The 25,841-nt window shown below is 52.3% G+C and overlaps 10 protein-coding genes across 10 annotated transcripts; 4 read left to right on the forward strand and 6 right to left on the reverse strand.

Annotated features, from left to right (window-relative positions):
* Positions 1 to 421: 421 nt before the first annotated feature.
* On the forward strand, positions 422 to 5,673 carry INS49_005618 (uncharacterized protein; the record flags this gene model as incomplete). The annotated part of the gene is made up of 6 exons (XM_043166397.1): positions 422 to 705; positions 787 to 1,895; positions 1,944 to 2,045; positions 3,957 to 4,424; positions 4,509 to 4,723; positions 5,581 to 5,673. 6 exons carry the CDS (start codon positions 422 to 424, stop codon positions 5,671 to 5,673), a joined length of 2,271 nt encoding a protein of 756 aa, XP_043016958.1.
* Positions 5,674 to 6,554: 881 nt separating this feature from the next.
* On the reverse strand, positions 6,555 to 8,489 carry INS49_005619 (uncharacterized protein; the record flags this gene model as incomplete). The annotated part of the gene is made up of 2 exons (XM_043166398.1): positions 6,555 to 8,037; positions 8,095 to 8,489. 2 exons carry the CDS (start codon positions 8,487 to 8,489, stop codon positions 6,555 to 6,557), a joined length of 1,878 nt encoding a protein of 625 aa, XP_043016959.1.
* Positions 8,490 to 9,757: 1,268 nt separating this feature from the next.
* INS49_005620 (uncharacterized protein) lies at positions 9,758 to 10,573 on the forward strand (the record flags this gene model as incomplete). Its single annotated transcript, XM_043166399.1, has 1 exon — positions 9,758 to 10,573. One exon carries the CDS (start codon positions 9,758 to 9,760, stop codon positions 10,571 to 10,573), a length of 816 nt encoding a protein of 271 aa, XP_043016960.1.
* Positions 10,574 to 11,385: 812 nt separating this feature from the next.
* INS49_005621 (uncharacterized protein) lies at positions 11,386 to 12,266 on the forward strand (the record flags this gene model as incomplete). Its single annotated transcript, XM_043166400.1, has 3 exons — positions 11,386 to 11,549; positions 11,588 to 12,150; positions 12,241 to 12,266. 3 exons carry the CDS (start codon positions 11,386 to 11,388, stop codon positions 12,264 to 12,266), a joined length of 753 nt encoding a protein of 250 aa, XP_043016961.1.
* A 516-nt stretch (positions 12,267 to 12,782) lies between these two features.
* INS49_005622 (uncharacterized protein) lies at positions 12,783 to 14,145 on the reverse strand (the record flags this gene model as incomplete). Its single annotated transcript, XM_043166401.1, has 3 exons — positions 12,783 to 13,531; positions 13,593 to 13,805; positions 13,869 to 14,145. 3 exons carry the CDS (start codon positions 14,143 to 14,145, stop codon positions 12,783 to 12,785), a joined length of 1,239 nt encoding a protein of 412 aa, XP_043016962.1.
* A 912-nt stretch (positions 14,146 to 15,057) lies between these two features.
* Positions 15,058 to 16,053, forward strand: INS49_005623 (uncharacterized protein; the record flags this gene model as incomplete). The annotated part of the gene is made up of 1 exon (XM_043166402.1): positions 15,058 to 16,053. The coding sequence occupies one exon, from the start codon at positions 15,058 to 15,060 to the stop codon at positions 16,051 to 16,053; it is 996 nt and encodes a 331-aa protein (XP_043016963.1).
* A 759-nt stretch (positions 16,054 to 16,812) lies between these two features.
* INS49_005624 (uncharacterized protein) lies at positions 16,813 to 18,009 on the reverse strand (the record flags this gene model as incomplete). The annotated part of the gene is made up of 1 exon (XM_043166403.1): positions 16,813 to 18,009. One exon carries the CDS (start codon positions 18,007 to 18,009, stop codon positions 16,813 to 16,815), a length of 1,197 nt encoding a protein of 398 aa, XP_043016964.1.
* Positions 18,010 to 19,340: 1,331 nt separating this feature from the next.
* On the reverse strand, positions 19,341 to 19,886 carry INS49_005625 (uncharacterized protein; the record flags this gene model as incomplete). Its single annotated transcript, XM_043166404.1, has 1 exon — positions 19,341 to 19,886. One exon carries the CDS (start codon positions 19,884 to 19,886, stop codon positions 19,341 to 19,343), a length of 546 nt encoding a protein of 181 aa, XP_043016965.1.
* Positions 19,887 to 20,872: 986 nt separating this feature from the next.
* On the reverse strand, positions 20,873 to 22,711 carry INS49_005626 (uncharacterized protein; the record flags this gene model as incomplete). The annotated part of the gene is made up of 4 exons (XM_043166405.1): positions 20,873 to 20,931; positions 21,433 to 21,903; positions 21,964 to 22,099; positions 22,154 to 22,711. The coding sequence occupies 4 exons, from the start codon at positions 22,709 to 22,711 to the stop codon at positions 20,873 to 20,875; spliced, it is 1,224 nt and encodes a 407-aa protein (XP_043016966.1).
* Positions 22,712 to 24,192: 1,481 nt separating this feature from the next.
* Positions 24,193 to 25,602, reverse strand: INS49_005627 (uncharacterized protein; the record flags this gene model as incomplete). The annotated part of the gene is made up of 3 exons (XM_043166406.1): positions 24,193 to 24,630; positions 24,936 to 25,040; positions 25,108 to 25,602. 3 exons carry the CDS (start codon positions 25,600 to 25,602, stop codon positions 24,193 to 24,195), a joined length of 1,038 nt encoding a protein of 345 aa, XP_043016967.1.
* Positions 25,603 to 25,841: the final 239 nt, after the last annotated feature.

Below are 25,841 nucleotides of genomic sequence, written 5' to 3' on the forward strand. Positions count from 1 at the left end.
ACTGACTCAGCCTGGGTGAGGGGATAGTGCTGCAGCCGAGCCCGGAAGTTTATTGATCAGCAGCCAGAAAGATCTGTAATCTTTTTGTACGGAATCATAATAACTTCAGCCGAAGACGTTAGACCGATGCGGTGACACGCGACAGTAAGCCCGTAAACAGGCAATGTCGACGTTGATCGCGGGGCAAAGTCGGAGAACATCAAGGCCTGAATGGTCAGCTCCTCCTTATTGGTACCAAAGCAAAGCTAGCAAAGAGAAGTATGGTGACTTTTTGGGTCGCTTTCACCAAGATTGGTACCTAAATAGTTGCCTCAAGCTTCAAAGAATAATTCTCTTGCGCATGATTCCATTCCTATCCGCTGCCTAACAATCGCATCGTTTGCGTACCAACGTCTCGCGAGCATCACCTATCACCATCAGCATGGGCTATACCACGTGGTGGAAACGGCTGTCAGCCAAGCAGCTCAACTTCGCCATACAAGCCTTCTCCCTCATCAGCATATTCTTCGAAGGCTATGACCAGGGTGTTATGGGTGGTGTCAACGCCTCGCCCAGATATGTTGAAACAGTCGGCATTGGGCTCCCCGACGGCACTGTCACGGATACTCTTCATCAGGGAGGCATAGTCTCGGTGTACTATATGGGCTGCATTGCGGGTTGCTTTGTTGGGGGTTGGGCGGCGGATCGGATTGGCCGTGTAAACGGGTTTGTACACTTGACTCTTTCCCTCCCTCTCTGTCTGTCCTTCTCACACGCCTTCTTAGCACATTTGCTGACTTAGTTAAGTATCTTCATAGGATGCATGTTCGCCTTGATCGGAGGCGCTCTCCAAGCCGCAGCGCAATCCAGCAACTTCATTATTGTTGCCCGAGTTGTCACAGGCATCGGCACCGGGGCCTTGACGGGTATAACACCGGTGATGGTCGCCGAAACTTCCACAGCAGACCATAGAGGCGGTTTTCTCGGCTACGTTTTCATTGCCAATTACTTGGGCATCTCCGTCGCCTACTGGCTGTCATTCGGCCTTGCCTTCGTCGATGGAGGCTACTCGGAAGTTCGATGGCGATTCCAACTAGCTTTTCAGTGCTTCCCCGCCCTGCTTCTCTTTCTCGGAATCAAGATGTTGCCGGATACACCTCGGTATTTAGCATCAGTCGGGAGGTTCGACGACGCTCGCGAGGTCATCGAGTATGTTCGTGGGGGATTCGGTCCTGAGGTTGAAAGAGAGTACCTTGAGATCAAGGCTGTTGCGGAAGAGAGTACCAAGTCTTCTCCCGTGGAGTTCATAAAGATCCTGATTGGCAAAGGGCCCAAACCCGGTTTTAATCTTGGACAGCGCGCCTGGCTGTGTCTGTTCCTGCAAATCATGGCATCGTGGACCGGCATCACGGCCGTGACGGCATATTCTCCGGTGCTCCTATCGCAAGCCGGATATACCGAATTAACCCAGAACGGGCTTGCTGGCGGCCTGAACACCATTGGAATTATCGGAACCATCATCAGTGCCCAGATTGTTGACCGTCTCGGTCGAAGAACATGTTTGATGGGCGGCGCCTTCTGCCTCTTTGCTGTGAACTCAATCGCAGGTTCACTCTACGAAGCTTCTCGTGCCAATCCGGAGAAAGCTACTCAATTTGCCCCTGCCGCTGTAGCCATGTTGTTCCTTTTCAACCTGTCATATGCGGCCACATGGGGAACAGTTGCGTTTCTTATTCCAACAGAAGTTTGGTCGTCTGACTTACGTGCGCAAGGCAACGGGTTTGGAATCACCGGTTGGGCCATTGGTGTTGGTATGACCACGCTAGTGAACCCGACAATCTTCGATGTCTTGGAAAATCGGACATACTTCCTGTTCGCTGGTCTCAACCTTCTGTGGGTGCCCATTGTCTATCTGTGTAAGTGTCATCTGCTCTACCACAAGGTGTAATGCTGATCATGTCCAGTTTATCCCGAGACCTCAAATCGTTCCCTCGAGTCAATTGATGCACTCTTCGCTGCTAAGAGTCTTTTTACATGGAACATGGAGCGCAGCTACATGGCTCACAGTGACGTTTTGGCCAATCGTGGGCGTGGCAATGAGGGAAATGTGTTCAACAGTAAAATACGCTAATACTCTTGTCAATTTCTCTCCCATTATGTGGACCAACCTAGACATACAAGAACATCCGAGCACAATTGGCTGAAGGACTTCTGGACGCCACCCCCGGATAGACAGGTGCTTATTGGAGTTGGCATGAATTCAGCATTGACTCGTTTTATGGTGTCCCAATGCCTGTGCGACGTTTAAGATGTCGAATCGAGCATGCATTCAGACAGATGCAGCGGGCTATTTCTACCAAATCTCGAACTGGGAAGAGAGTGTTATGTAGCCGCATTTGCCCTGAGTAGTTTTCAGCCACTCGGTGGAGTTGATTTCTCTTCCTCCTGACTGCATTTCGACTTGCTGGAACTGTTCCATAGCCTGATATATCCGTAAGTGTGAGAACACCTTAAACGAGTCAAGGCGTTCCTCGGGGAGCCAGAAAGCACAAGTTTACTAGTTAGTAGACACGTCTCATAAATTACCAAAGCTTTCACACGGCCTAGGTATGTATACTCAGATTGCCATAGTTCAGGCCTGCCTGGAAAAATCTCTGTTCCCCATCGGAGTGCGATAACCTCAACGCTTGTTGGCGCGCTTGAGTGTTGAAGGATTTGAGGCTGAGATGCAGATGTGCAACATTGAACGGGACGGACTCGCGCAGCCCAGCCACTAAGTAGGGCAGTGTATGCATCTCGGACCCTGTGCGCTGTGAGCTGTGCGAGATTTCTGGACCCCCGAGGCGGCGTCTTGGGACCAGTTTCCAAGACTCTGATAGCAAATCCACACCGCATTCGGGCTGTAGACCGCGTTAGCTGACGAATGATATCCATTCTTGTCTAATTTGAGCCCGCTTACGCTGCTCGCTTACGGATACACGGCTTAACAAGCGTGATGTCTAAGACAATGAGCTACAATATGCAGAATCAGCATTCCACTACGGCCACTGTGTAGGCATTCACCGGGCCTATGTCGGTAATCGACCAGTGAAGAGTTCTCATGCTCTCCCGCAAGAACGTTCCTGCTTAATTTATGGAACCTACGTGAAACAACTTGCGGGCAATTTGCGTCGACAAAAGATGTGGGAGGGACTGAGAACCGGAGATATGACAGTATCGTTCAGTGGCAGGGACTCAGTGCTACACAACAGCTACCTGCATGTTCGATGGCCCCCATGGTGACTGTCCCGACCCGTGTGAGAGATATGCGTAATCCGGTTTAGCTTAAAGCTGATGCCTTGCGCGGGGGAAAAGAGCAGAGCCGAATGACCTCAGCAGCGAGGAAGAGTGAAAAGACGCCAATGTATGCTCTCTAATGGAGTTACCTTAAGAACGGTTCCGGCGTCCCACCCATTTCTTCAGTAAAATTACTACCTCAATTTGTTTGCACTTATTTGGTTGCCTTGCCAGATGGTGTAGTCCTTCACTTGCGTTTCATATTTTGCCCAAAAGGCGTCGCAATGGGCTCTCAGTCAGCCAACATCAATGACTTGGCATCAGAGCATACTTTCAAGGCAAGTTGCAATATGGCGAATCGCAACATCATTGTGAGGCCCTCCGAGTGAAAACCCTACTAATTATTGACTTTCAACCAGATTCTCATTTGGTTCGGCATGGGTCTTTGTATTACAACATTTGCCCTGCGCTTGACCATCAGAATCATTTGCTGTAAGCCGCGTTCGATTGACCTGTCTTCTTTCCCGCACCAACCCCCCCCCCCCCGGATTACCCAGGTCTCAGTCCAGGCTTTGAAGGCAGACGTACGGGTTTCTTAGCTTTGGCTTCCTGGGAGTGATATAAAGTAAAAATCGCGATCCGCCCCTGTCAAATTCGAGACCTATTTCCTTTATTTTCGGCAGCTAATTCTGAGCTCGCAGTCCAACGTCTGTTCGTCGAGGATTATCTGATGGGTCTTGCGCTGTCGATCATCATCTCCACCGGCGCCGTTCTTCATACTTACCTAGCCGACATCTACCTGACGTCGCTGCCCCTGGAAGCCACTGGCATGTCCCCTGCAGACTATTCGAGCCGCGTGACTGTCGTGTGGCGGATCGACGGTGTTGCGATCATCCTGCTCGCCTTGGGGATATGGACCATCAAAATCAACTTCATGTTAATCTTTTACCGTCTCGGTCACCAAATCACGGCCTATGCGACCTTTTGGTGGGCCGTAGTCGTGGTCATTGTCGTCTGCGGTGCGGTGCTACTTGGTATTCTTCCCTACGACTGTATGTTTGAAGATTCGGGGTGGGTGAACGCGCATTGCTCGACGGCGTCAAAGATGAGCTACATTTACTCCGTTTACAAAGCGAATGTTGCTGTGGATGTTATTTCAGACTTCCTCAGTGAGCTATTACCCTCAGCCACCTCTCTGCATGGGAGTTGCTATATAAAGTATTGAGTCTTACTAACTCCAAGCAAAATCATAGTCATTGTGTTCCCCATTTCAATATTGTGGAACACGAAGATCTCCTTGTGTCAGAAGCTTGTTCTGTCGAGCATATTTTTGCTGGTCGCGTTTACTATAGCCGTGACAATTGTCCGGGGTAGTATCTTCTTAGGCGTCTATAAGTCCGGGGAGGACGCTAGTCGCAAAGGTTTGGACCCCTCATGGATGGTATTTTGGTGGTTCATCGAGCTTATTGTCTGTGAGTAGATTTTCTTCTCCTTGAAACCTGCTAATGTTGCCGGGATATATGTCTCCATAGCCGTGCTGATCTCTCTAGCTTTCATCGTCGCCTGTCTTGTGTCCTTCCGGTCCCTCTGGAGTAAAAAGAGGCAAGAGAGGAAACGTAGGATTCAGCTGGAAAGACAACGAGCCATTATTTTGACTCAACATACGCCTGATCATATGAGATCCTTGACTTCTATTAGGACGTCCAGCGCAATGCGCAATTGGTGCGACAGATTGCTGGATACTCTGGCTGATCTCGAGGGCACTATGCTCGAGCGGAATATGCCCCAGCGTCTTCCCCTCACCGTACCCTCGGGAAGGTTGACAGTTGACTTTTCTCAATTTGATACTGTCCAGCTGTCTACCTCTGAAGCTAAGCTACCATCTGTCTCTCATAGCAGTCACGGTTCTTCTGTCAACGGATATGTGGCTTCGGTCCGTTCGGAATGCGCAAGGGAGCCGCAGGCCTTGATTGAGGAGTGCAACTTGCTGCAGCATGCAGAACCACTGCCTTCATACCATCGTCCTGGCACGGCGGTCTAGATGTCTACAGGAATGGTCCCGAGAAAGATAGTCGCTGAAATGAAGATTGTAACACAGGATATAGGATCCGAATCTCTGACTAGGCCACATAAAAGAATCATTTCGCTGCATCACCTCTGACTGACAAACAAATTATGTTCCAGTATATCCGAAATCAAGAGAATCCACTAGACGACCATAATATCCTGTATGAAGTCCGCCAAGTCCGAGTCATCAAATCGTACCTTTGGCACCTCGACGCCTGACCTCCCGTTATCTTGAGCAAGACCTGACCTTGTCAATAGGAGTTCCTGGACAGCCTGCGAGTCCTGGTGTACACTCAATTCGAACATGCCCAGGCGGCCTTTGGAACCGTCGACGAACGGTTTAAGGACTAGGCCTCGTAGTGAATGATGAGCATTGCCAAGCTGCGCCGAGATTACTGCGAAAAGCACTGGCAATACCTCCCTTTTCTGGCCCTGAGTATCTTCCACTGCATCAATGTTTGACTGAAAGGGACGACTGGCGGTAAATTCATCCCAGTATACGCTTGTATAAATCGGAGTACCGACGTTGCCCAGTAATGGAGTTGGATCCAACGGCTCGAAAGTAAGGCCTGTCTGGTGTATACTGTTTTCTCCACGTGGTGCCAGCAATCTGCCATGAATGAAGACGGCTCGTAGATACAGTCGGCATAGTGTAAAGTTATACAATCCTGAGGGGTGGTTGGTGGCCACGTCGACATCCACAACTTCTGCGCAATCTACCACCACATAGCCAGGCCGTGGCTCGTAGCCCAGATCAGGAGATATGGGTCCGTCGAGGTTGGCCCAAGACCACGTGGCGATCCAGCAACCCCTGATTCTGGACACCGCCCTTTCATGCTGGGGATATGTGTTCCAGCAAAGTTGAGACAGAAGCTCTTTTTCCCACATGCCGGCGAGGTATGTATCCTTCTGGGTCTCACAGACGTTCCCAGCCAGTCCGGCAAGTGCAACGAGCTTGTCTGAACCCTTGGTGAGGTAACATGAGGAGTAAGCTTTCACCATTGCCCCCCAAGCTTCATTCACACTGGCTATATCTACACCCGCATTTAAAGGTAAAGAGCGTGTCCTGGTAAGAAACACTTTGAGCCTACTAGTATTTCTTGAGTTACCGTAATAAATAGCTGCCAGGGCTCTTGTCTCTTTGAAAGTAGTTAAATTGCTTAAGGATATAAGGTGATATCAAGAACTGCTTACGTTTTCCCTATTCCGCAACTTAATGTTGCATGGCTATTCTACCTTGCACCGCGCTTGATAAGAAGCTCCGCGGTCTCTTTACTTTCAACTAATCTTGCCAAGTCCAGGGGTGTGATAGCTCCCATTTTATTCACGTCCGCACCAGATTCCACAAGCAGCTTGACCGTTTCAAAGTCTCTCGCTTGTAAGGCTTGCACCAAGGGCGTGCATCCCTTCTTGTCCACGCCGTTCGGCCTCGCACCGTGGCGGAGGAGCTTCTTGGTCAGCTCCACGTTGCCACAATTGATCGCGTGTGTGAGCAGGGTCTCCCCGTTTCCGAGCTCTTGATTTGGGTCGAGGCCCCTTTCGAGGAGGAGTGGCACGAGACTTGTGTGCTCTCTTTCTATGAGGAAACTGACGGCTGTCTTACCCCATGAGTCACGCTCATTAGGTGTAGCACCATAAGTAAGGAGGAGCTTGATCAATTCCTCGCGACCGTTTGCGGATAATGTCTGGGCTTTGATAGTGTTCATGAGAATGCTGGTTCCCATGAGATCTTTTGCGTTCGGGTCAGCGCCTCGTTCGAGCAATTTCTTGACGACGCTGATACGTTTCTTCGTGAACGCTTCCATGATCAGGGATGTGCCAGTGTTGGATTTCGAGTTGACGTTCGCGCCGCGCTCAAGCAGGAAGTCGAAGATCTCATCCCTGTTTTCTCGCAGGGCGAGGACGATGATGGGGTTTCCGGTCATATCTGTTGCGTTGACTGAACCACCGCGGGATTGCAGAAGCTTGAGCATCGCGAGGTTATTTCCTGAGTAGGCGTGTTGAATTGCAACCCGGCCGTACCGGTCAGTTGTATTGACCTCGGCTCCATGATCCAGCAGGAGCTCCACCATACCCAAGTCACCCTTATCGACGATTTCCAAGAAATACGACGATCCGTAAAGATTCTTGTGATTAGGGTTGCATCCATGCTGTATCAAAAGCTTCGCCATGGGGATATCCCCAGTAGAAGCTGCCCAGAACAGAGGAGGCAGCTTTTTCGCCGAGTCGCTCACGTCCTTCGACGCTCCGAGCTGTAGTAGCTTTGTGACCATCATGGGCTGTTGGTTTTCGATAGCTAGGACAAGCGATGTCTTCCCCTCTTCATTTCGTCCGTTGATGTTCGCCCCGGACGAGACGAGCGACGCGACCGTGGCAAGGTCACCTCTGGAGGATGCTTCGCAAAGTGCCACGACAAGAGGCTCGGGCTTATAACGGAAGGGAGCAGTTACAGCCCTGAATACTTCAGAAAGCTTGCTCTGTGGGGCCTTGTTGGAAGATGAAGGGCTTGTAGTGGGCGATGCGGGCGATTCGACTCTTTTGACATCTGAAATATGTTCGGGCGGATTTTCATCATAAGGCGGTGGTGCGTCATCGTCCATGGCGGAAGAGCCTGTCTCGCTTGAAACAACGACTCTGAAGGCAGCATCTGCCATCTCCAGCAGTTCACGATATCCATGGCCATTCAGAAGCTGATCTTGGCCATCCGCGGTGTTCCTATATCCGATTAGAGACGTACATCATGGTAGCAGAGTCGCTGCGTGCACTCCTTACACCTGGATAGCTTCTACCAAGCCTTGCATTACCGAAGTCTCGAGGCCCAACCACGTCTCATATTTTGATAGCAGACCTGCGTCGACTGGGAGCTGTTGAGCTACAGAAACACCGGTACCCTTTTCCACGATCGCCTCGGCCCGAGCACACTTCTCAAGTCGATCGGCGAGTGTGTGTTGCAGCCTCTGAGAAACCAGCTTGGTGGAGCCCAGCTTATCGCCGAGCTCGAATACCGTTTCACTGAGCTCTTTGAGGTTGATAGACACTTGGGTGAAAGGGGAGTCGCTGGCGCTCCACTGTGCCACAGTCTCAGCAATACTTGTGGCTGCCGAGAGTGCACGGTGATGGATGGTTTGGCACTGTGCTGCAAATGCTGCGGCTGAGAAGGGAGTCATCGTAACGAATACAGCGGCCTGCGTACGCCAAGTTTGTGTGTATGATCTCGTCCGCTTGAAGGAGCGGGATCAGTCTCGCATGCTTCCACGATTTACAAAGATCAGAAACTGCCGCGTTAAATGTGCGGGACTTGGGGTTGTCGAGGTTGGATTTGAGGGAGCCAACATGATAGCTCGGAGGATTCACATCAGCTGCGGAGAGGCGCAGCCAATCCACTAACCAAGACTGGATTAATAGGTGCGAAACCTGACGCGGCGCGTAAGCCCGTATTCGTCGTATTGTTCAACTGGTTGATTTACCCGTGGGCGTTTCCCGCGTGCGCAGAGACCGGACAACTTCAGGCAGCTGAGCCCACGGGCACTCTGTTTCGTCGCTGTGCGACCGAGAAGAGAATCAAGTGCTCATTCCTGGCCGCAGATCGAATCAATATCAATGACTCCTACAACGCATCGAATTTCTGCAATATTTACCGGCCAATTACCGCACTTACATTGATCTCAAACGTCACCACGAGCACCGTAGTTTCCGGCTCGCGCCTCTGCTCTCCTCTTACCGACAAGCGATTCCATTGACAGTGCAATCAGAATTACCGCTACAGCCCAGCCAGATTTGCAGCATAGTCTATCACAGCCTACACTAGCCCTAATACTTAGGGTTTACATAGAGCAAACTACATGCCGAGATATTTAAATTCACAGACATGAAGGAGTTACTCTATGGCACGATAGTATAGACCATAGACTATTTGCATTCTTCGAGTTCCTCTACTAACCTGGAACAACGATGATTGTCCGAGTGGGACAAGAGACAGTGTAAGTTGCAGGAATGTATTATACATGCTAACAGAAGTCAATTACGGCCCCATATGTTTGCGGCCTCTGCGGGTCTTCGGGGGCCTTGGTCACCTCCGCCAACATAGCCCCCAACTCTCATCTATCTTGTTGCGCATTCTACCCCCTCTGTAATGTTAATTTCTTCGTGTACTACAAATAATCCGTTAGGCTGGAACGCTATCCTTCGTTTTCTTTAAACCACATGCACTTCCTGTTCTCGTGAGTTTTTACGACACTTGCGTTACGATACCCACTTTAGTGGATCTTTAGAAACACCGCGGCATGCATCCGCAGTGGCCCGTAGCCTTCCAGTCCTCTCCCCTTTGCCCAACTACAAACTCCTCCAATTTGAGTCTTTTCATTCCATCCATCTTTTGAATTCCTCCTGCAATTCTCAGCGTTCTCCGCATCAGTGACGCGGGCTGTGTGACAACATGTCTTTGAACGGATCACTCAACTCGCTTGCGGAAGCCATCACATTCACAGCTCGTGAAAACAAAGTCGAGGACCTGCAAAATCTCCTGGGGAAATGGGAGTCTCCGGACCGAGAGCCGCCACAGCGAGCACTCAACGCAGCCCTTCGACAAGGCCACGTGGGGCCGGCAAACCTGCTCCTAGATCGCGGGTGCTATTGCGGCTTCCACGAGACACAGGCAGCCTTGGAGGGAGGCCACAAGATCGCAATATTCGAATGCATGCTCCAGCATGGGTGGGCAGTCAACTTCAGCCTCGACCACCGCGGCGACGCATTAGTGTGCTCGCTGCTTTTCGCGGACACGCCCGACCTTCCCCGATGGCTCCTTGAGCACGGGGCGGACCCCAATGCCAAACCCCGGAGTGACCCGGTGTGCTCGACTGCACTCGAGGCCGCGTGTTCCGGGCCAAGTATTCCGGCTGATATCGTCAGCCTCCTGCTAAAACACGGGGCGATGGGTAGTCTTGCGGTGCTGGTGGCCGCGTGGAATGGTAATGTGGAGGCACTGCGTGTGCTCCTGGACGAGGGGGGAGAAGTGTTCGGCATTGATGTGATACCTGAGGCGGAGAATCCGGACTGGGCGCTGAAGGAGGATTGGGGGACGGCCCTACACGGTGCTGCTGCCAAGGGCGAGATAGCATGCGTCGAGTTTCTTCTGGGTAGAGGCGCCAGAACCGATACCCGGAATGGCGCTGGCTTGACTCCGGAGCAGACTGCAGAGCATTTTGAGAACAGGGGTTGTGCGGATGCTCTCAGGAAGTCTCCATCAGCGTAAGCATCGCATTTACGATGACAAGGTACAAAAGAGAGCTTTAGGCGGATGAAGTTCTGAGGACGCTATGTCATACAGAGACATGACAAATACCTGGAAAAGGCTGCTGGGTGCGGCGCCGGCAAGTCTACCTAGCCAGCGAAGAGCATGGTTAAGAATTGTGGAGAGCAAGTAGATATGTGAGGCAGTGGGTCGTGCACATCTAATTGGACTCCGTATAGCCCTTGATCCAAATGCTGGCACTGGGCTCGGAGTTATCGCGGAACGCCGCGGGTGGGAAAACGAGTTACCCCTGAGACTGCTTGGCATACCTTAACGAGGTGGCAGTTTGACCCTGGTATGCCATTCTCCTGACGTACATATTGGCATGGGTCTTTAGATTGAGCCACCGGCGCTGATTGACGAAACTGTATATTGAGAAGAAAAAGGCCTCAGTGTTCTCTTGACAGTCGTCCACCTAACTAGGCTACATGTCCTCTCCTTCCTCGCCCGTGGCCCGCGACCCACAAAACAGGACAGGCCTACATCCTCAGTCGTATCTCCGACGGTCGTAAATTTAAAAAGAAAGAAAAACGATTTAAGAACAGACTTCAATGGTTTTCCCCAAACAGAAATCTCGGCGTCGACTTACCCTACCCCATCTACCGTCGATCCTCACTACCCGGGAAGGGTGGCTGTTCTCAGAATGCCCTCGTTTTGCTTGATGTTGGCCATGAGCTCCCTAGGGGCAACAGCTACTACGCGCCAGCTCTGGAACCTTACGTTAATACGTTGATATTGAGAAGACCCATCTCCGGCCGAATGGCCAAGTCCTCATGACGACGTTCACCAACGCTTCGCTCTATACTCTCGATCCTACGTCTTCAAGTCCGACTGCCGATCTCGTTGCATCATTCGCACCATCGACCGCGTTAACGGGCGTTACAAGTGTGGGCAATGACAAGTTCGCAGTGATCGGAGGCGTCCGGGGGAGCTACATGTACACACGAATGAGACCGTCTACACCTGCGACTTCAGTGCCGGGTCCGAGCCCGCACTCGAGGTTGTCGCCACCCTGCCTGATGCGGTGATGCTAAACGGCATGGACTCCCTGCCCCAGAATCCGGCTGTTGTGTTGATAGCGGATTCGAGGGTCGGCACTGTGTGGCGGGTCAACACGACGGATGGAGACGTCGCCATCGCGTACCAGGGAGACCTGCTTCTCCCGCCCGAGAATGCGACTGTCCCCATCGGTATCAATGGCTTGAAAGTCTCGAATGGCTACGTATATTTCACCAACACTGCAAAGAACCTCTTCGCCCGTGTTGCTGTCACTAATGATGGCGTCATGCACGGCGAAGTGGACACGGTCGCGATCCTGTTCCCAGGGGAGGAGGAGTACGATTGGGATGACTTTGTCATGGACGCGTCTGGCGAAATTGCATACATGGCACAGATTCCGAATGCCGTTGGGAGAGTCACCATCGGCACAGGAGAAATGGATGTTGTCGTTTGGGTTGGAAACGATACTGTATCCTTGATTGGGCCTACCAGTGTGACATTGGCGGAAGACGGTGTCACGGCCTACGTGAGCACGAGAGGTACGCAATCGAGTGGGATTAGCTGCCAGCTTGTAGAGATCTCGTTGGCGTGATTGCTTGCGCCCCCAGCAGCTGCTGTTGATGTCGCAGGCAACCTGAATCGCTGGAGTAACTAAGGGGTTGTTCCTCGAGTCTAAACTCGAGCTGATCAATCAAGTACTTATTGTATTGTCTGTAATTAAACTAATAAGCTAGAGCTTACTAGGCCTTTATAAACGGTGTCTTAACTGTCGAGAAAAACGGCTCATAGAGCGTGCATCGACTATCTGCATCAGCAGATTCTAACATGATGGCTTCAATGGTCCCGTTGCAGCCAACACAGGCAATATTATCACCCTCGAGGTTAACCAGCTCCCACCCTGGACCTTTCCCAGAGGGATCCTTTACAAAGCCTGCCCAGGCTTCCTGCAAGTATCGACTTAGTTCATTTTGTTGGTCTGTGGCGCCCTCTCTGGGATACGTCCCCCAAATCATCGACGTATCGGAGCCGTGCACTGCTCCAAGCTCTTCAGAGGTGTAGCCGTCTCTACCCATGTTTGGGAAAGATGCGTTGTACAAGTACCGCCAGGTTGGGATTCCGCTCTGTATCGATGTGCGGGAGACGAGAAAAGCGGGCTACAAAGCGATTAGTGTTAGCGAAAACTGACGTTGTTTAAACAGCCTTGATCAGTAGGACTTGCACATTGGTAAATGAGCTCAGTAAAGACCTGAACGGCAGCATAGAATAGCGGAATGCCAGTGCTTTGCTGAATAAGAAGAACAACCTGCATGATTGCCTCGGCAATCTGAGTATCACCGCCACTGATGAAGCCGATAAGTTGCACCACCTCCGGCTCAGTGACGGCTGAGATGTTGACGCTGTACTGAATGGCCAAATAGGTTCCTTCTTGTCCCGTGGAGCCGATCAACAGGGGCACATTTGCGACGGCCCCCGCCGCGCGAGCTGGCAGATACGGAAGCTCCATCTGCGTGACATTGTCGTTGACGGGGCTGAAGTCGAGGCCGTTGGCCACTATCACGTCTCGGATGGTTCTGCCATCCGTGGCACGTACACATGCGATCTCGTCGTCCCCGGAGGAGCAGCCAACAAGAGAGGCAAGCGCCGCCCAGGATAGTGGCCCGGCCTCCCTTCCGATGGCACTGACCGTTGCTTGGCCACTTGAGCACGCTGCGGCGCGAAAGGGTGGATTAGAGTGCATGGTGGTAACCAGACGATCGACCGAGCCCCCGCCAGATGACTCGCCCGCGATGGTGACCTTGGAAGGGTCGCCGCCGAATGCGTGGATGTTGGACTGCACCCAGTCTAGAGCAAGGCGCTGGTCAAGGAAGCCAAGGTTCTGCTCCTCTAGAGAAAGCTGGGGCGAGTTTGGAAAGCCGAACACTAAACGTCGAGATTAGCAATGCCCCGTGGCGAGGACGCGGCTAAGAAAGCAGTGGGGTACCATTGAGCCGGTAGTTGAATGTCACGACGACAAGACCGTGCTCCGAAGCGAATCCGGTCCCGTCGAACATGGGATGGCTTGCTGTCCCCGTCCGCAGCCATCCGCCGTGAATCCAGAGCAGGACCGGCCGCCCGGCGGTTGAGCAGTCCACCTGATCTGGGGCGTAGACGTTCACAAACAAGCAGTCCTCGCTCTCAGGGATCCCGTCGTCATCTAGTGAATGCAAAATCAGTGGTTGTGGTCAGTGAGTAATTAAAAACATGTTTGATAACTCACTACTGGTATAATCCAAGCATTTGCTTCCCCATGCGGTAGCTTTCAGTGGACTTTGTCTGAAGGTGGCGATGGGCTCCGGTGGAAGGAAGCGCCTCTGATCCACTGGCGGCTGCGCATAAGGAATGCCAAGGAACTTGTTCACCTTTACTGTTGATGATGGCAACGTCGTGGTTGTACCGATGATGACACCAGCGTCGAGGACGGCAGATGGAGCTGGGGCGGCGTCGATAAGGGCACCAGCCCCAAGCAGGAGACTCATCAGCGAAAATAGGGTCATATTGCCATTGCAACTCAAGTCTGCTTAAAACCGACGTCTCCTGAGTGGGCCCAACAATATATAGTTCTAGAGCAGAGCCAAAGGCTGCGATCCCCGCAACTGCACTCAGACGGGAAGGATTCCGTCGCTGAATTCCTTCCTCTAAGTCTGTTCTGGTCGGAAATTCGGTGCAGGCGGGAAGTCGTACCGACGGGAGGATTCGTGTCTTCCGACCAGGCACGCAAGGTAGCCATTTTGAGAGGATGCGCACCTACTTGAGGATGTAATTAAGCGTTGGGCAGAATGCTCTGGAATTCACAACATCACTTGAAGGTTGCAGTGTTTGATTCCATTCCTTACAAGATAAATAAGCACATTTACTTCACAATAAGACCGGTTCTGAATTGAATCACTAGTTCAGCAACGGCGATAGTTGATGTTTGTGGCCCAACGAGCCAGTGCCATGGATCATTTAGGTAAACAAGCAACGCTCTGTTCTTACATTACCCCAGCATTTAAGGATTTCGATCCTGAGCAGCCACCAGGTGCCGCAAAACCAATCCCCGCGTTCGGTCAAGCGATGAAAGATAATAGCCTGCCTTGGCATTATTCGAGCTGCAACCTAAACTCCTTCCTCGGCAGCACGGTCCGGCCGTTTCCTTGCCTTTGCTGTCACTGATTGAATGACTTTACACGTGTTACCAATACAACGGTGTCAGTTGAGGTCAGGTGGAGACGAGGGGGCGCACTAGGGGATTATATTGGCTTCTCAGCGACTTTGAAGTGCTGTTAGTGTAGGGTATTCTGAGGCGCCTAGTCCGGCTCGAATCGAGTGTCAGCAGTGAGAGCCCATGTCAAATACCCGTTCGTTCGTATACTCTAAAATCTGTACATTTGACAGGACGCATGCTGGACGCTCTTGCCGGCCAAAGAATGATCATCAAGACCAGTGGTAAATACCGATCATGGAAGGGCTCCTGGGCGGATGACTTGGTGAAAGACCCGACCATCTTTGGGCACTTCCTTGGCTTCTTCGAGTGGGTCAACGGTCCCATGGGCAATCTTCCACGGTTTCTAGCAAAAAACAGTTTCAAAACTCCGACCGACTCGAAGGCAGGCAGCTTCCAAGACTTTTACGGCTCCGGGGTCGAATCTTATCAGCCCCCACTTGGTGATGCTGCCGTGTTTGAGAAGCTCAAGTCTATGCTTGCCGAAGATGAGAAACTATGTGAGCTTTTCGTCAACGACCAAAATGTCACTTCCCGTCTAGGCGACTTGGCCAATGCAAAGCAAGCCCCGTTGCTTCCGCAGTGGGCCCAGCATATGGGCGACTTCATGGAATCTCACTCTCGGTACAACCACAGGTTGTGGACCGAGCTGTTCCCCACTGAAACAATTGCCAAGGATCCAAAAAAAGATCGAGTTCTCGTTGTCGATATCGGCGGCGGCAAAGGCCACGATGCCCTCAAGTTTGCGGAGTTGCATCCCGAAATCCCTGATGGGAGCCTGGTTGTGCAGGATCTACCGCATGTTATCAAAGAAGCAAAGGCACTTGAAGGTCAGAAGAAGGTTCTGCCCTGCGAGTACAACTACCTGGACCCTCAGCCCATCAAAGGCGCTCGGGCGTACTACATCCATGTTGTCATCCACAATGCTGACGACAATCGAGCCATTGCTGTTCTGAAAAACGTTGTTGAGGCAATGGAGAAGGGCTACTCGCAGTTGTTGATACACGAGAGTGTGATCGACCTTGAACATCCGCACGCAAACGCCACGTCTCAAGACTTGATTATGATGGGCCAGTTCTCAGCCCAAGAGAGGACGCATGATCGGTGGACATATGTAATGGAGAAAGCAGGCTTGAGAATTCGCGATATAAAGAAGAAGGCGGGTTTTCCAGACGCGGTAATAGTAGCTGAGAAGGCCTAACTTGAGGCGGGCTCTTCCTAGCACTAGGAGTTATTTCACAATTGTCTAATGCGTCATACTCTCGAAGTCCGTCCTTTGGTCTCCAGGATTCGAATCAACCCAAGTATCTATTTTGTTAGCATGGATCAAGTGAGATGGAGACCGAGGGCGGCTAAGCAGAATGGATGCGACGAGAATTCGTCAGGATACGGAGATTTCCCCTCGAGGGAGCGGAAGAGTCGCCGTATGACAAAATTCCTGACTATAAACGAAGACACTTCCTTGATCATTTGGTTAATGGATTCACTGCGCTGGAGCTAGAGGTTTTGGCTAGAGCGAATTGTATATAGTCTTATAGCTTTGTTATTAATTAATCATTTTGATCTTCTAGGAAAGTAATTTAACCTTATTTTAAAACATAAAAATTATATTAACGGATTTAAAACGTGTCATTAATTAATTGAATTTTATACTTATTTTAATAATAATCATTTTTGATGATATATTTAATCATTTTAAATTACTATTTATTCGTGTAAATTGTTAATAATATTTTGACTATACGACTCTCTGAGAGACCGTCGACCACTCAGGCTATTATCGGCCTCTCACGCTCTTCTATCCTATTTGAGAGAACCATCAAAAGTAAGCTCATTGCTCGATGTCGGCACAAGCTACATGACAAGTAAAAATAGTGAAGGACTTCGGCACACTCGTCGCTCATCACGCCTCAGTCATAAAACAGTGATAAATTCATTCTGCGAAATACCTTTGGTCCTGTCACTCACCATCTCCAGTTTCTGGCTCACCGCTGATGTCCTCCATGTCTTCATCGCGACCCGGCCAGAGCACTTCCTTTCTTATGATCGCTCTTATGTTCATGACCGCAACATACACCCACAGCACAAACAGTACCACTGTAGCCGCCGTGACTACAACTTTGACGCTGCTAAGGTCCATCGCATCTGCGAGCTGGAGCAGCGCAATGAACAAGCCAACATTTGGGAAAATGAATCCCCACCAGTTCAGAGTGAAATGTGCCTCCTGGATCGAAATTAGAACTCCGACAGTGCTCAGCGAGCTAAACCAGAACGCGACGAGCCACATGAACACGCCAACAGCCACAGCCACAGCCTTGAAGACGTTCCCGACGGGGACGGAGTGGATTCCCAGGAAGCCCTCGGGGATGTGTTTCGGCGCCTGCATACCGAGTGCCACAAAGGTGCTCACGGTGTACGAGGCCGGTCCGACGGCAACGAACATCGCCGGTCGTTTGGACGCCTCGGGGAGGTCGGTATTGATGAGGCGAGTTACGTAGATGGTGAGCATGAAATATGCCACTGTCCACCCCAGACCCTGGAACGCTATGCTCCCGATGAACATGGGCAGGCCGGAGGTCGATGGCTGGTTCTTGAGAAGCGCGCTGCCGAGCACGCCCAGCATCAGGAACGGGTACACTGGCAGGATCCATGAGGGCAATGCGTCTGCGACGGGGAGCTTCTCGCGGTCAAAGATGATGTGGTACTGGAACACGGCGACCAGCATGACGATGCCAGCATAAACCCAATAAAGCACCTCGATGGTCTTGAGAAGCCAGCCTCCTGTGATCGGGACCGCGTAAAGGTCGACGCAGTACAGGATCATTGCGATGCTGACGAAGTATGCGCCGAAAAAGAAGCTCTCGTGGGGATGGTGCAGACTACGAAGTAGTCTGCCTCTCACCGTGCTGAATCGATATGTGATGATGCCGGAGAAAAGGACAAAGAGAACGATATTGAGAATAGCTAGTGCCCACCCAATAACCCCTATGCCGATGAAATTGTATGGCTGCTGTCCGATCAATGTGGCCAGCGCTCCGGTAGACATGTTGACCTCGAACCATGCCCAGGTGAAGTGCTGTAATCGTTCGCTCCATGGGAGGCCATCTTTGGTACCTCCATCTGGTTCTCTCCGAAGGAGAGGTGTATTTTCGGACATGGTTAAAGCTGACTGGAGCAACTGATGAGGAGAGGTTCTAGTCGAGCCTCAGCCAAGCTGCAGGTACTGTAGATAATTCTTGACGCTTGGGATATTGACGTCATGGAGGAGGCACTCTTTAGACCACTATGCCCACTTCACACAAGTGTATAAAACACCCAGTGGAGAAGGGCATATTGATAAATTGCAAACTGCACGCCACCCTAGCCTCTGAATTGACAGTCAATTGGAAAATGAATGGGATTGATTGCTCTCCGTGTCACTGACGAAGTCGTGCACTGCATCCAAGGTACCTAGATAATAAGCATCTATGGTATATAAGTCTCCGCAACCAAGTATAGTCCAAACGACCACACGCGACAGCAGGTTGAAGATAGTGAAGACCTCGGCGGCCACGGCCCCAAAGAAAAAAGAAAGCGGCCCGGGTCGGAACATGAAGTAGTGAGTAAGCAGAGGAAGGACTATGTGTAGCAGCACTTGAGAGCGAATGGTAGTCTAGGGGGATGGCCTCCTATGGGAAAGGTTCACATTTATTTTTATCTTCTGGCTGTCAGGCTACAGAGAGTGGTTTGATTTTATGGGAAATGTGTTTCAACATGTTCCTTCACTTGGGTTCTGATCTTCTTGTTGCGTTTACGAAAAGTGGGCGGTTGAGCCGCTCAAGCCCAGAGTTTGGAATCGAGGACAATCTCTGCACATATGTTGAGCGGGTATGTGTGGGTGGTCTCGTTTTTAATCTGTACACATATGCTTCTTAAGCAGTATGCATCCAGTCCCTTCATACAGTGATAAGCACATATGTTGAGGTCTTATTTTTCACGCGTCTCGCCCTCTGTAGCTAGTCTTGATAGGATCTTGCTGCTATTTTTCAAGTCGAGCAATGGGATTCATTTTTCAGCGACTGTCGGGGTTATTTAATGAGTGGTTGGTTAGCTACTGTAGTTTGCATCCGACTATTTCAAGCACGTGAATATGACAAGACGGTATGGGCAATCGCGAGTGATCACCAATGTTACAAGCCAACCATGCAGACGACCATACAATTCATATATGTTCATTTCATGAAATTATATCACAGGGAAAGGGGCGAATAGCAGAGCCACCTGATCAAATCCCATCATTTGTTTCACCAATGTTTGTGTGCAGTTCGGTCCAGGATAACATGGACCTCAAAATTTAGCACAGAATCAGCGGTCATAGTTTACACAAAAGCATTGTACCTGGGAGCTTTCGTCATCCCGAGACGGCATGCGGCCATGTAGTTCGCAAGCGTTTCACCGCAGTCCTCCTTCCACGATGATTAATGCGAGGCACAGCAGGATCACTCCAATTTACCTCTTGAACACAGTCTCCTCCAGCCCCCTCCCGTCCTCCAGAACAACCTTCTCAGCCCCAACCATGACAAACAAGATCCTCGCCACCTCGGTCTGCGACCGGTTGACCCACTGGTGGTTCGTGCCCCGCTGGACGATGAACTCCCCCCGGGAGATGGTCTTCTCCTCCCCGCCGTCGAGCACGCACACGATCTCCCCGGACAGCACGACCGCGTAGTCCAGGCTCAGCGTGCGGTGCATGGGCGCCGAGTAGCTGGGCGGGACGTCCGTGACGCCAAAGTACGCGCCGCCGGGGGCGCACCGCGGGAACGTGCTGGCGAGGGCGGACGGCGGGGCCGCCGCGCCGGTGTTGTTGTTGGCCGGGAGCGTCGGCCGCAGGTCGAAGTTGTGGAAGCCGCTCGTGCCGGGCCCGAAGGGCTGGAAGGCCGGGATGGTCTCGTCTGATGCGAAGACGGACGTGCCGTCCCGGGCGTGGGTTGTGCTGACCAGGCGCGGGCTTGGGAGGCGGGCCTGTGCGGTGCCTTCTTCCTTGTTTGAAGCCATGTTGAACGTGTGCGTAGTGGCGGTTCTGTCTGATACTCTCAAGTTTGCCGAAGGGGGGAGCTACCGGTATAGTAGAATGAGTTAGATGGGTCTCATTCATGCAGTGGTTTGTTATATGGAAAGATTCGCGGGTGCCTAGCTGCGGCTGAGGATGATGGATTTGATCGCTCTGGATCCGAAACTCTCCCTTATTCATCAATCTGCGGTGTTCCCTTGTCTCGAGTCGCGGTATCTCCGCTACTGGCCTGCAAGGATTGAGCACTGTCCCCCTGCCACCAATGCTTGTTGAAGACAAGCCTTGGAGGATCGTTCTAGCTCTAGAGCCATTGCCATTTTAACTTAGCTTGATCCTACCAAAGCGTCGGCTCGTAAGCTGACCCATATTTCTGCCTGTTATTCTGGCAAGGACCCTTTGCCAATAGTCTTGGTAGATACATTTGGAAATGATAAGACGTTTCGTCTCTTCAAAAGTGGCTCGAAGCCATGATGACGAGCATTGGGATGCCTACAAGGCCAGCTGCTATGCCTGGACTGATGTCCACATGAAAGACCTCCCCCTGGGCGGCCCCTATATTTGCTCCATCAAAAATGAGAGTCGCATTATGAACTCACTCCCAGTATATGAGACGCAGGGAATCTTGTTCTTACCAAAGACAAGGCACATGCAGCAGGAAGCTTGGGTACCACGAGCTTGGAGAACCAGATTGCTCCTGCTCTCAGGCTGAATCGGGCTGCAATCGCCATGGGAGTGGAAAGGAGAGGAAGCATTTTCAACCCTCATTTTGTTTTCTCAGCAATTGGATGCGAGATTGTGAGACGGTCAAACCGGGTGGTCTGAGTATTAATTTGTGACACCTCTGCTAAATAATCTTCAAGGCCGCGGCAACCATATGATGATACATACCAAGGTACCTAGGTGGGAGCGACTTCTGAAAACACTTCCCAATGCGATGGCCAAGTGGCTCCGTTTCGTGCAAGAGCAACATCTAAAGGAGTCGCGGCGAGCCGATCTTCTCGTCGGGAGGCGTCACGATCTTGGCTGGAGCTGTAGGCGGACTACTGGGCGAGAACGAGATCTTAGAGCTGGCCCAGATTTGAGTTCAAGGTCTGCCAAAGGAAGCAAGACTGCGAAGGTATCAACTCGATCAAATTTTAGCCCTTGAGAGCGTTGTTTATAAGTACGTGGAGAATCGACACGGCTGACAGACAATTTCCACAGTAGAGGGTTGTTCGCCGTGCGACGTCCTTGAAGGACCGCCCAACTCGAGAATCAGTATCCCGTATCCCTAACGACACTCGTCCGCCAGATCCCGGAACCGATCCACGTTCAACCCAGACCTCAGTCCCAATGCCTCCCTGCCAACGGTCACCCAGGGACTCAGATGACAGAGCCCTTTGCCCTCATCCCAGGTCCAGGCCAGACACTTCTTTCTGGAACTGCAAAGATGGGAACAGCCGAGTGCAGCCTTGACACCCGCAAATGACTCCGTATGCTCGTCCAAGTCCCCCACATGATCCCAGCCTGCCCGCCCAGGCACGACCTCACCGTACTCATGGGGTGACGCGGTTTGGCTGATGGAAGAACGAGCTTCCGCCGCCCGGTCCTGTCGCCGTCTGCCGCCGCGGTGGGCAAACATCTCCCACAGGTCGACCCAGAGCACGGGGTCGACGGCATCCCGGAAGACCCGGCCCACGTCCGCCATCTCGTCCGCCGTCGAGAGGCGGTGGAACGTCGCGACGGGGGCACAGAGGCGGTCAGGGCGCAGGCGCGATGCCCACGGCTGCTCGCCGTTGAAGAAGCGGCTGGCGTCCTCGTCGACGGGTACGCCGAGCCGCAGAAGCGCATCGGCCAGTAGCCGGTCGCCCCAGGTCTCGGTCAGGGAGGCGTGGCGTGCCTTCGCGATTGCGTGGTGGTTGCCTGGGGCGAAGAGGGCTTGCATTGTTGCACGGGAGAGGGCGATGGAGGAACCGCCGTGGGCGAAGCGTTGGCGGTAGTCGCCTACTGCATTGCCGAGGTCTGTTTGAGTTATGGGGGTCAGTGGGAAAGGCCTCGTCCGCAGTGCAAGAGTCCACTTACAGTAGGGCATGGAAGGGTCGAAGTGGCCGAGAATGAAGTTGAGCGACGGGTAAATGAGGTACGTATCGTCATCGACGAGGATGAACCACTTCCTATCCGGCATGGCACGGTAGGCCAACTCGAGGCTGGGTATGAACTACACCAATGTCAGCAGAAGCACGGTACCCTCGGGGACTGTCTCTCCACGTACCTTCATCGCATCCAACTCCCACCCGAAAGAGCTCGAGTAATTCTTTGCCAGTCCATCCTCGCCGGCGGAAATAGCAGCCTTCAAATTCATGTACTTCTCAGCACGCGGGCAACGGGCATCCTCGCACGCCACAAGCTTCTCGTCCGCGATCCTCGCGATAACATCATGGACCTTCAACCCGGACCGCGCACCACTCCTTGTCGCCAGCTCGGCGTCGAAGTCGCCAGCGATGATGACATTCTCGGGGCTGATCCCAGCCGGCAGCGCCTCGACCCACGCCAGGGCCCTCTCCTGCGTCCCGTAGCCCGTCTTCAAGATGATGCCGACGTCACGCGACCAGTCCACGGGGAAGGCGGGCGGCTCGTAAAGCCAGCGCTCGTTCCTCAGGGGGCCCCTGAGAAAAGAGACGAGCCGGTGGGTGTTGAACCGCGCCGACGAGCGGAGCGCGTTGTCGTAGGGGAGGGTCGCCCAGAGGAAGAGGACGACGAGGGCGGTGGAGGTGGTGAGCAGTCGGAGACCGAGGAGCGATCGCCGGCGGCGACGCCAGTGGAGTGGCATCTTGCGGTTTTCATCTCATCGGCGGGGTTGCCGTGGAAAAAGAAAAACACGGCTGTGGCGGATGGACTGGAAAAGAGGCAAACACCTTCCAAAGGAACGCCCTTACCAGCAGGCCAGGTGTTTGCTTGTGTTCAAGTGAATACGGTCACTCTGGGCAGAGGACAGCAAGGAAAGGTGTAAGACGCCGAAGACGTAGGACAAGTTAAGACAGGGTGTGTCAGAGCCAACAAGCACCAACAAGAAAAACATCTCACTTGATATAAGCAGCTACAAGCTGCATCCTTACGTAGCTAATGCAGCTGAAGCGGCACAGCGGCCCTACAGCGTTGCTCCTTCTTTTCCTCCTCTTCCGCCTCTTCCTCCTTCCTCTGGGGCCTGGCCTGCCGCGCCAGGCCAGCCGTTTTGCTTACCCGACGGAATTGGCGGTAGGTGGTAGTACAGGCAGTGCCTGCGGAGAAGGATCAGGAAGAAGGGAATGGATCAGCCTCGGCCCACCTTCCAAGGTTCCCAACCACATGGGACCGGGGGCGCACGCGATCTGGTGCGATGGGCAGGGCAAAAACTAGGCTGGAGGTGTGGTTGCACTCGCGCTCCAGGCTGGGCTAGCTGCATGCACATCAGGACGCTTCTGGCGCCGCGGGGAACAAATCTACCTTGATGGATGATGTTGGTGGGGTCGAGCTTTCTCCAACGGTGAGAGGGGACCCTGAAGGATTCAGTCAGCCAGGCCGATCTCTGGGCATCCAAGACGGCGGGCTTCTTTCATGACCGTACGGAGAGCCGTGAGCGACGTTTTCTTGGAATCCCCTATCCCTGTCAGGATGACAGGCTTCTCTGACGATGTTCCTGACCAGGCACCCGTAAGAGAAATGCTCATGGATTCACTGGCCAGCTGGAGCCGTCTCCATGTTTGCTGTTCAAGCTTTCCATTGTAAGACAAGTTCACCATCCTCACGTCTAAGCATCTTGGACAAGCCTTGGCTGTTTTCCCTCTATTTGTGGTACAAAACAGGCTAAAACCTTTGAGACAATTTTAAATTCTGCATTTGTTCATAGAGCTTAGAGACATCTTCCTAAAATCCTGCCAAAGTGTCCCGGCACTGAGAATGAATCAGACCTCTCAAATCAATCAAAGTTGATAGCATTTGTTGAGTAAAAGCTGCTTCCTAAAGTCCTACAAAGCTGGAGCGGATTTGCTCTTCTGTGTCCACACAAATTCAGAGAAGGTTCTCCTTCACAGGTCCAACTGCCTTGTTGGCCTGTTTGATAAAGATGAAAAGACATGGAAAACTTTTATTCCCCGATGCGCCTTCTCCGGAAAGGCTCTTCATGAGCCAGCGATGAATCACTCAAACAACAACCAATGGATCATGCAGCCAGTAATCACTCTCGCAAGCATCAATCAATGGGTTCACAAGCCACACCAGTCGCTTGTCCAGACAACAATGACGACCAAAAGTCAGCCTGGTCCGATCACTCAATCAAGTATCCGGGCACTCTCCGATGTCCACCTTGGTCTCGTGGCTGACAGCCCATCGGACAGCCTCCCAGACATCGGTCTTGGTCTCAGTTGGCGCGTACGCAGGGACCATATCAGCCTTGTGCACGCCCGTCTCAACGAGCACACTCCGCCAGGCCAGGCTTGAAGTCTCGTCCGCACGGATGGCACCACAGATGTCACTCTCCGGGTTGTCACCAATCATGTAGACAGTCTTGATCTGGCTGGTGGAAAGGGGCTCGATCTTCTGATGGTATTTCTGCAGGATCTGCTCGGCGTAATCGTAGGTGGTTGTAGTTGGTTTGCCGCAGGTCCACGACTGCAGCTCCGCTTTTCCTTTGGTCGCGGATGACCAGATGCCTTCGAGCGCTGCACGGAATGCGCCCTGTGCGAGTCGAGGGGTCGCATGGGCAGTCGACCACTATTGTGAGTGTTAACAACAGTATGTACTTGACAGTCACAGAGATTGTGGAGGGTCTCAATGACAGGCAGAAGTACCTGCCTGCAAATCAGGATTGCACCAAAAGAGCAGAGGCTGCCCATCTTGTTGGTAGCCATGGTTCGGAAGGTTTGCATCACCATTGAGCGTTGATCTGGTTCCCAGTCGGCCATTGGCAGAGAGGAGGAGATCTATGCAGATCTGGAGGTCCAAGCACTACGTGTGTGAGAAGTCAAAGTCAGTGACTGAGCCAGTATGGTTGTTGAATGGACAAGACCTGTTCTCACCCAGTCTCTTGGAGAAGTGAAGACAAAGATCGCAGCGATCTTCTCCTCATGAGAAAAGTCGTCCGCGATATTGCCGTACTGGTCATGGTAGGCCGAAGTCATCTCCTGGGATCTCAAATATCAGTCCATGTCTAGAGGCCAAGGAGCCTCTTGTATTGGCAGCAGAACTCACGGGGAATGGATGGATGCTAGGGTGATGCTTGACGATATCACTGCTCGTGATGATCTTCTCTGGGTTGAATCCATACATGGTGGCCAAGTCCTTGACATGGGAGCCATGTCCACCAAGGACGACAATCCACTCCTCTTTGTATTGCTCCACGAATGTTCTGAAAGGTGTGTGGGATTGGACGAACTGGTCTTCGTCGATGGACATGGTAAGCCTGAGACCAAGCCGCCGGGCGTGGTCCAACTCTGTGAGTCCTCCCCCGTTGGTCAAGAGGATGAAGGGAATGGAATTGGCCTGAAGGGTTTCCAGAGTCTGTTTGGCGCCTTCGACTGGCAAAGTGCCACGCAGCAGGACACCGTCAATGTCGAAGGCGAACGCGAAATCGTGAGTCGCGTTTCGCAGCTTGGAGAGGACGCGTTTCTCGCTGCAGAGAGGAAGTTGGTCCAGGTGGAGTCCACGAGGACACTCCTCAGGGCGCATGTCGGTAGTGTCTGTCATGGTCAATATCGAATTCGTGCAGACAGGAGGAAGATTGGTTGACAGATCGGTGAGTAATCAATCAGGTGGATGATGGATTGACGGGCAGGTGGTAAGGCAGGGGAGCAGGTAGGGGAGCAGACAGGTGGGTGGGCAAAGCAGGCCGACGAGTGTGTTCAACAGTAAGGGCAGACATGACTGAGATACGCAATCTTGCGACCATTGAAAATCAAAACCACACTTTTATAATGGCTCTGACT

The sequence above is a fragment of the Diaporthe citri genome, assembly GCF_014595645.1.
Source record: "Diaporthe citri strain NFHF-8-4 chromosome Unknown scaffold_19, whole genome shotgun sequence".
NCBI lineage: Eukaryota > Fungi > Ascomycota > Sordariomycetes > Diaporthales > Diaporthaceae > Diaporthe > Diaporthe citri.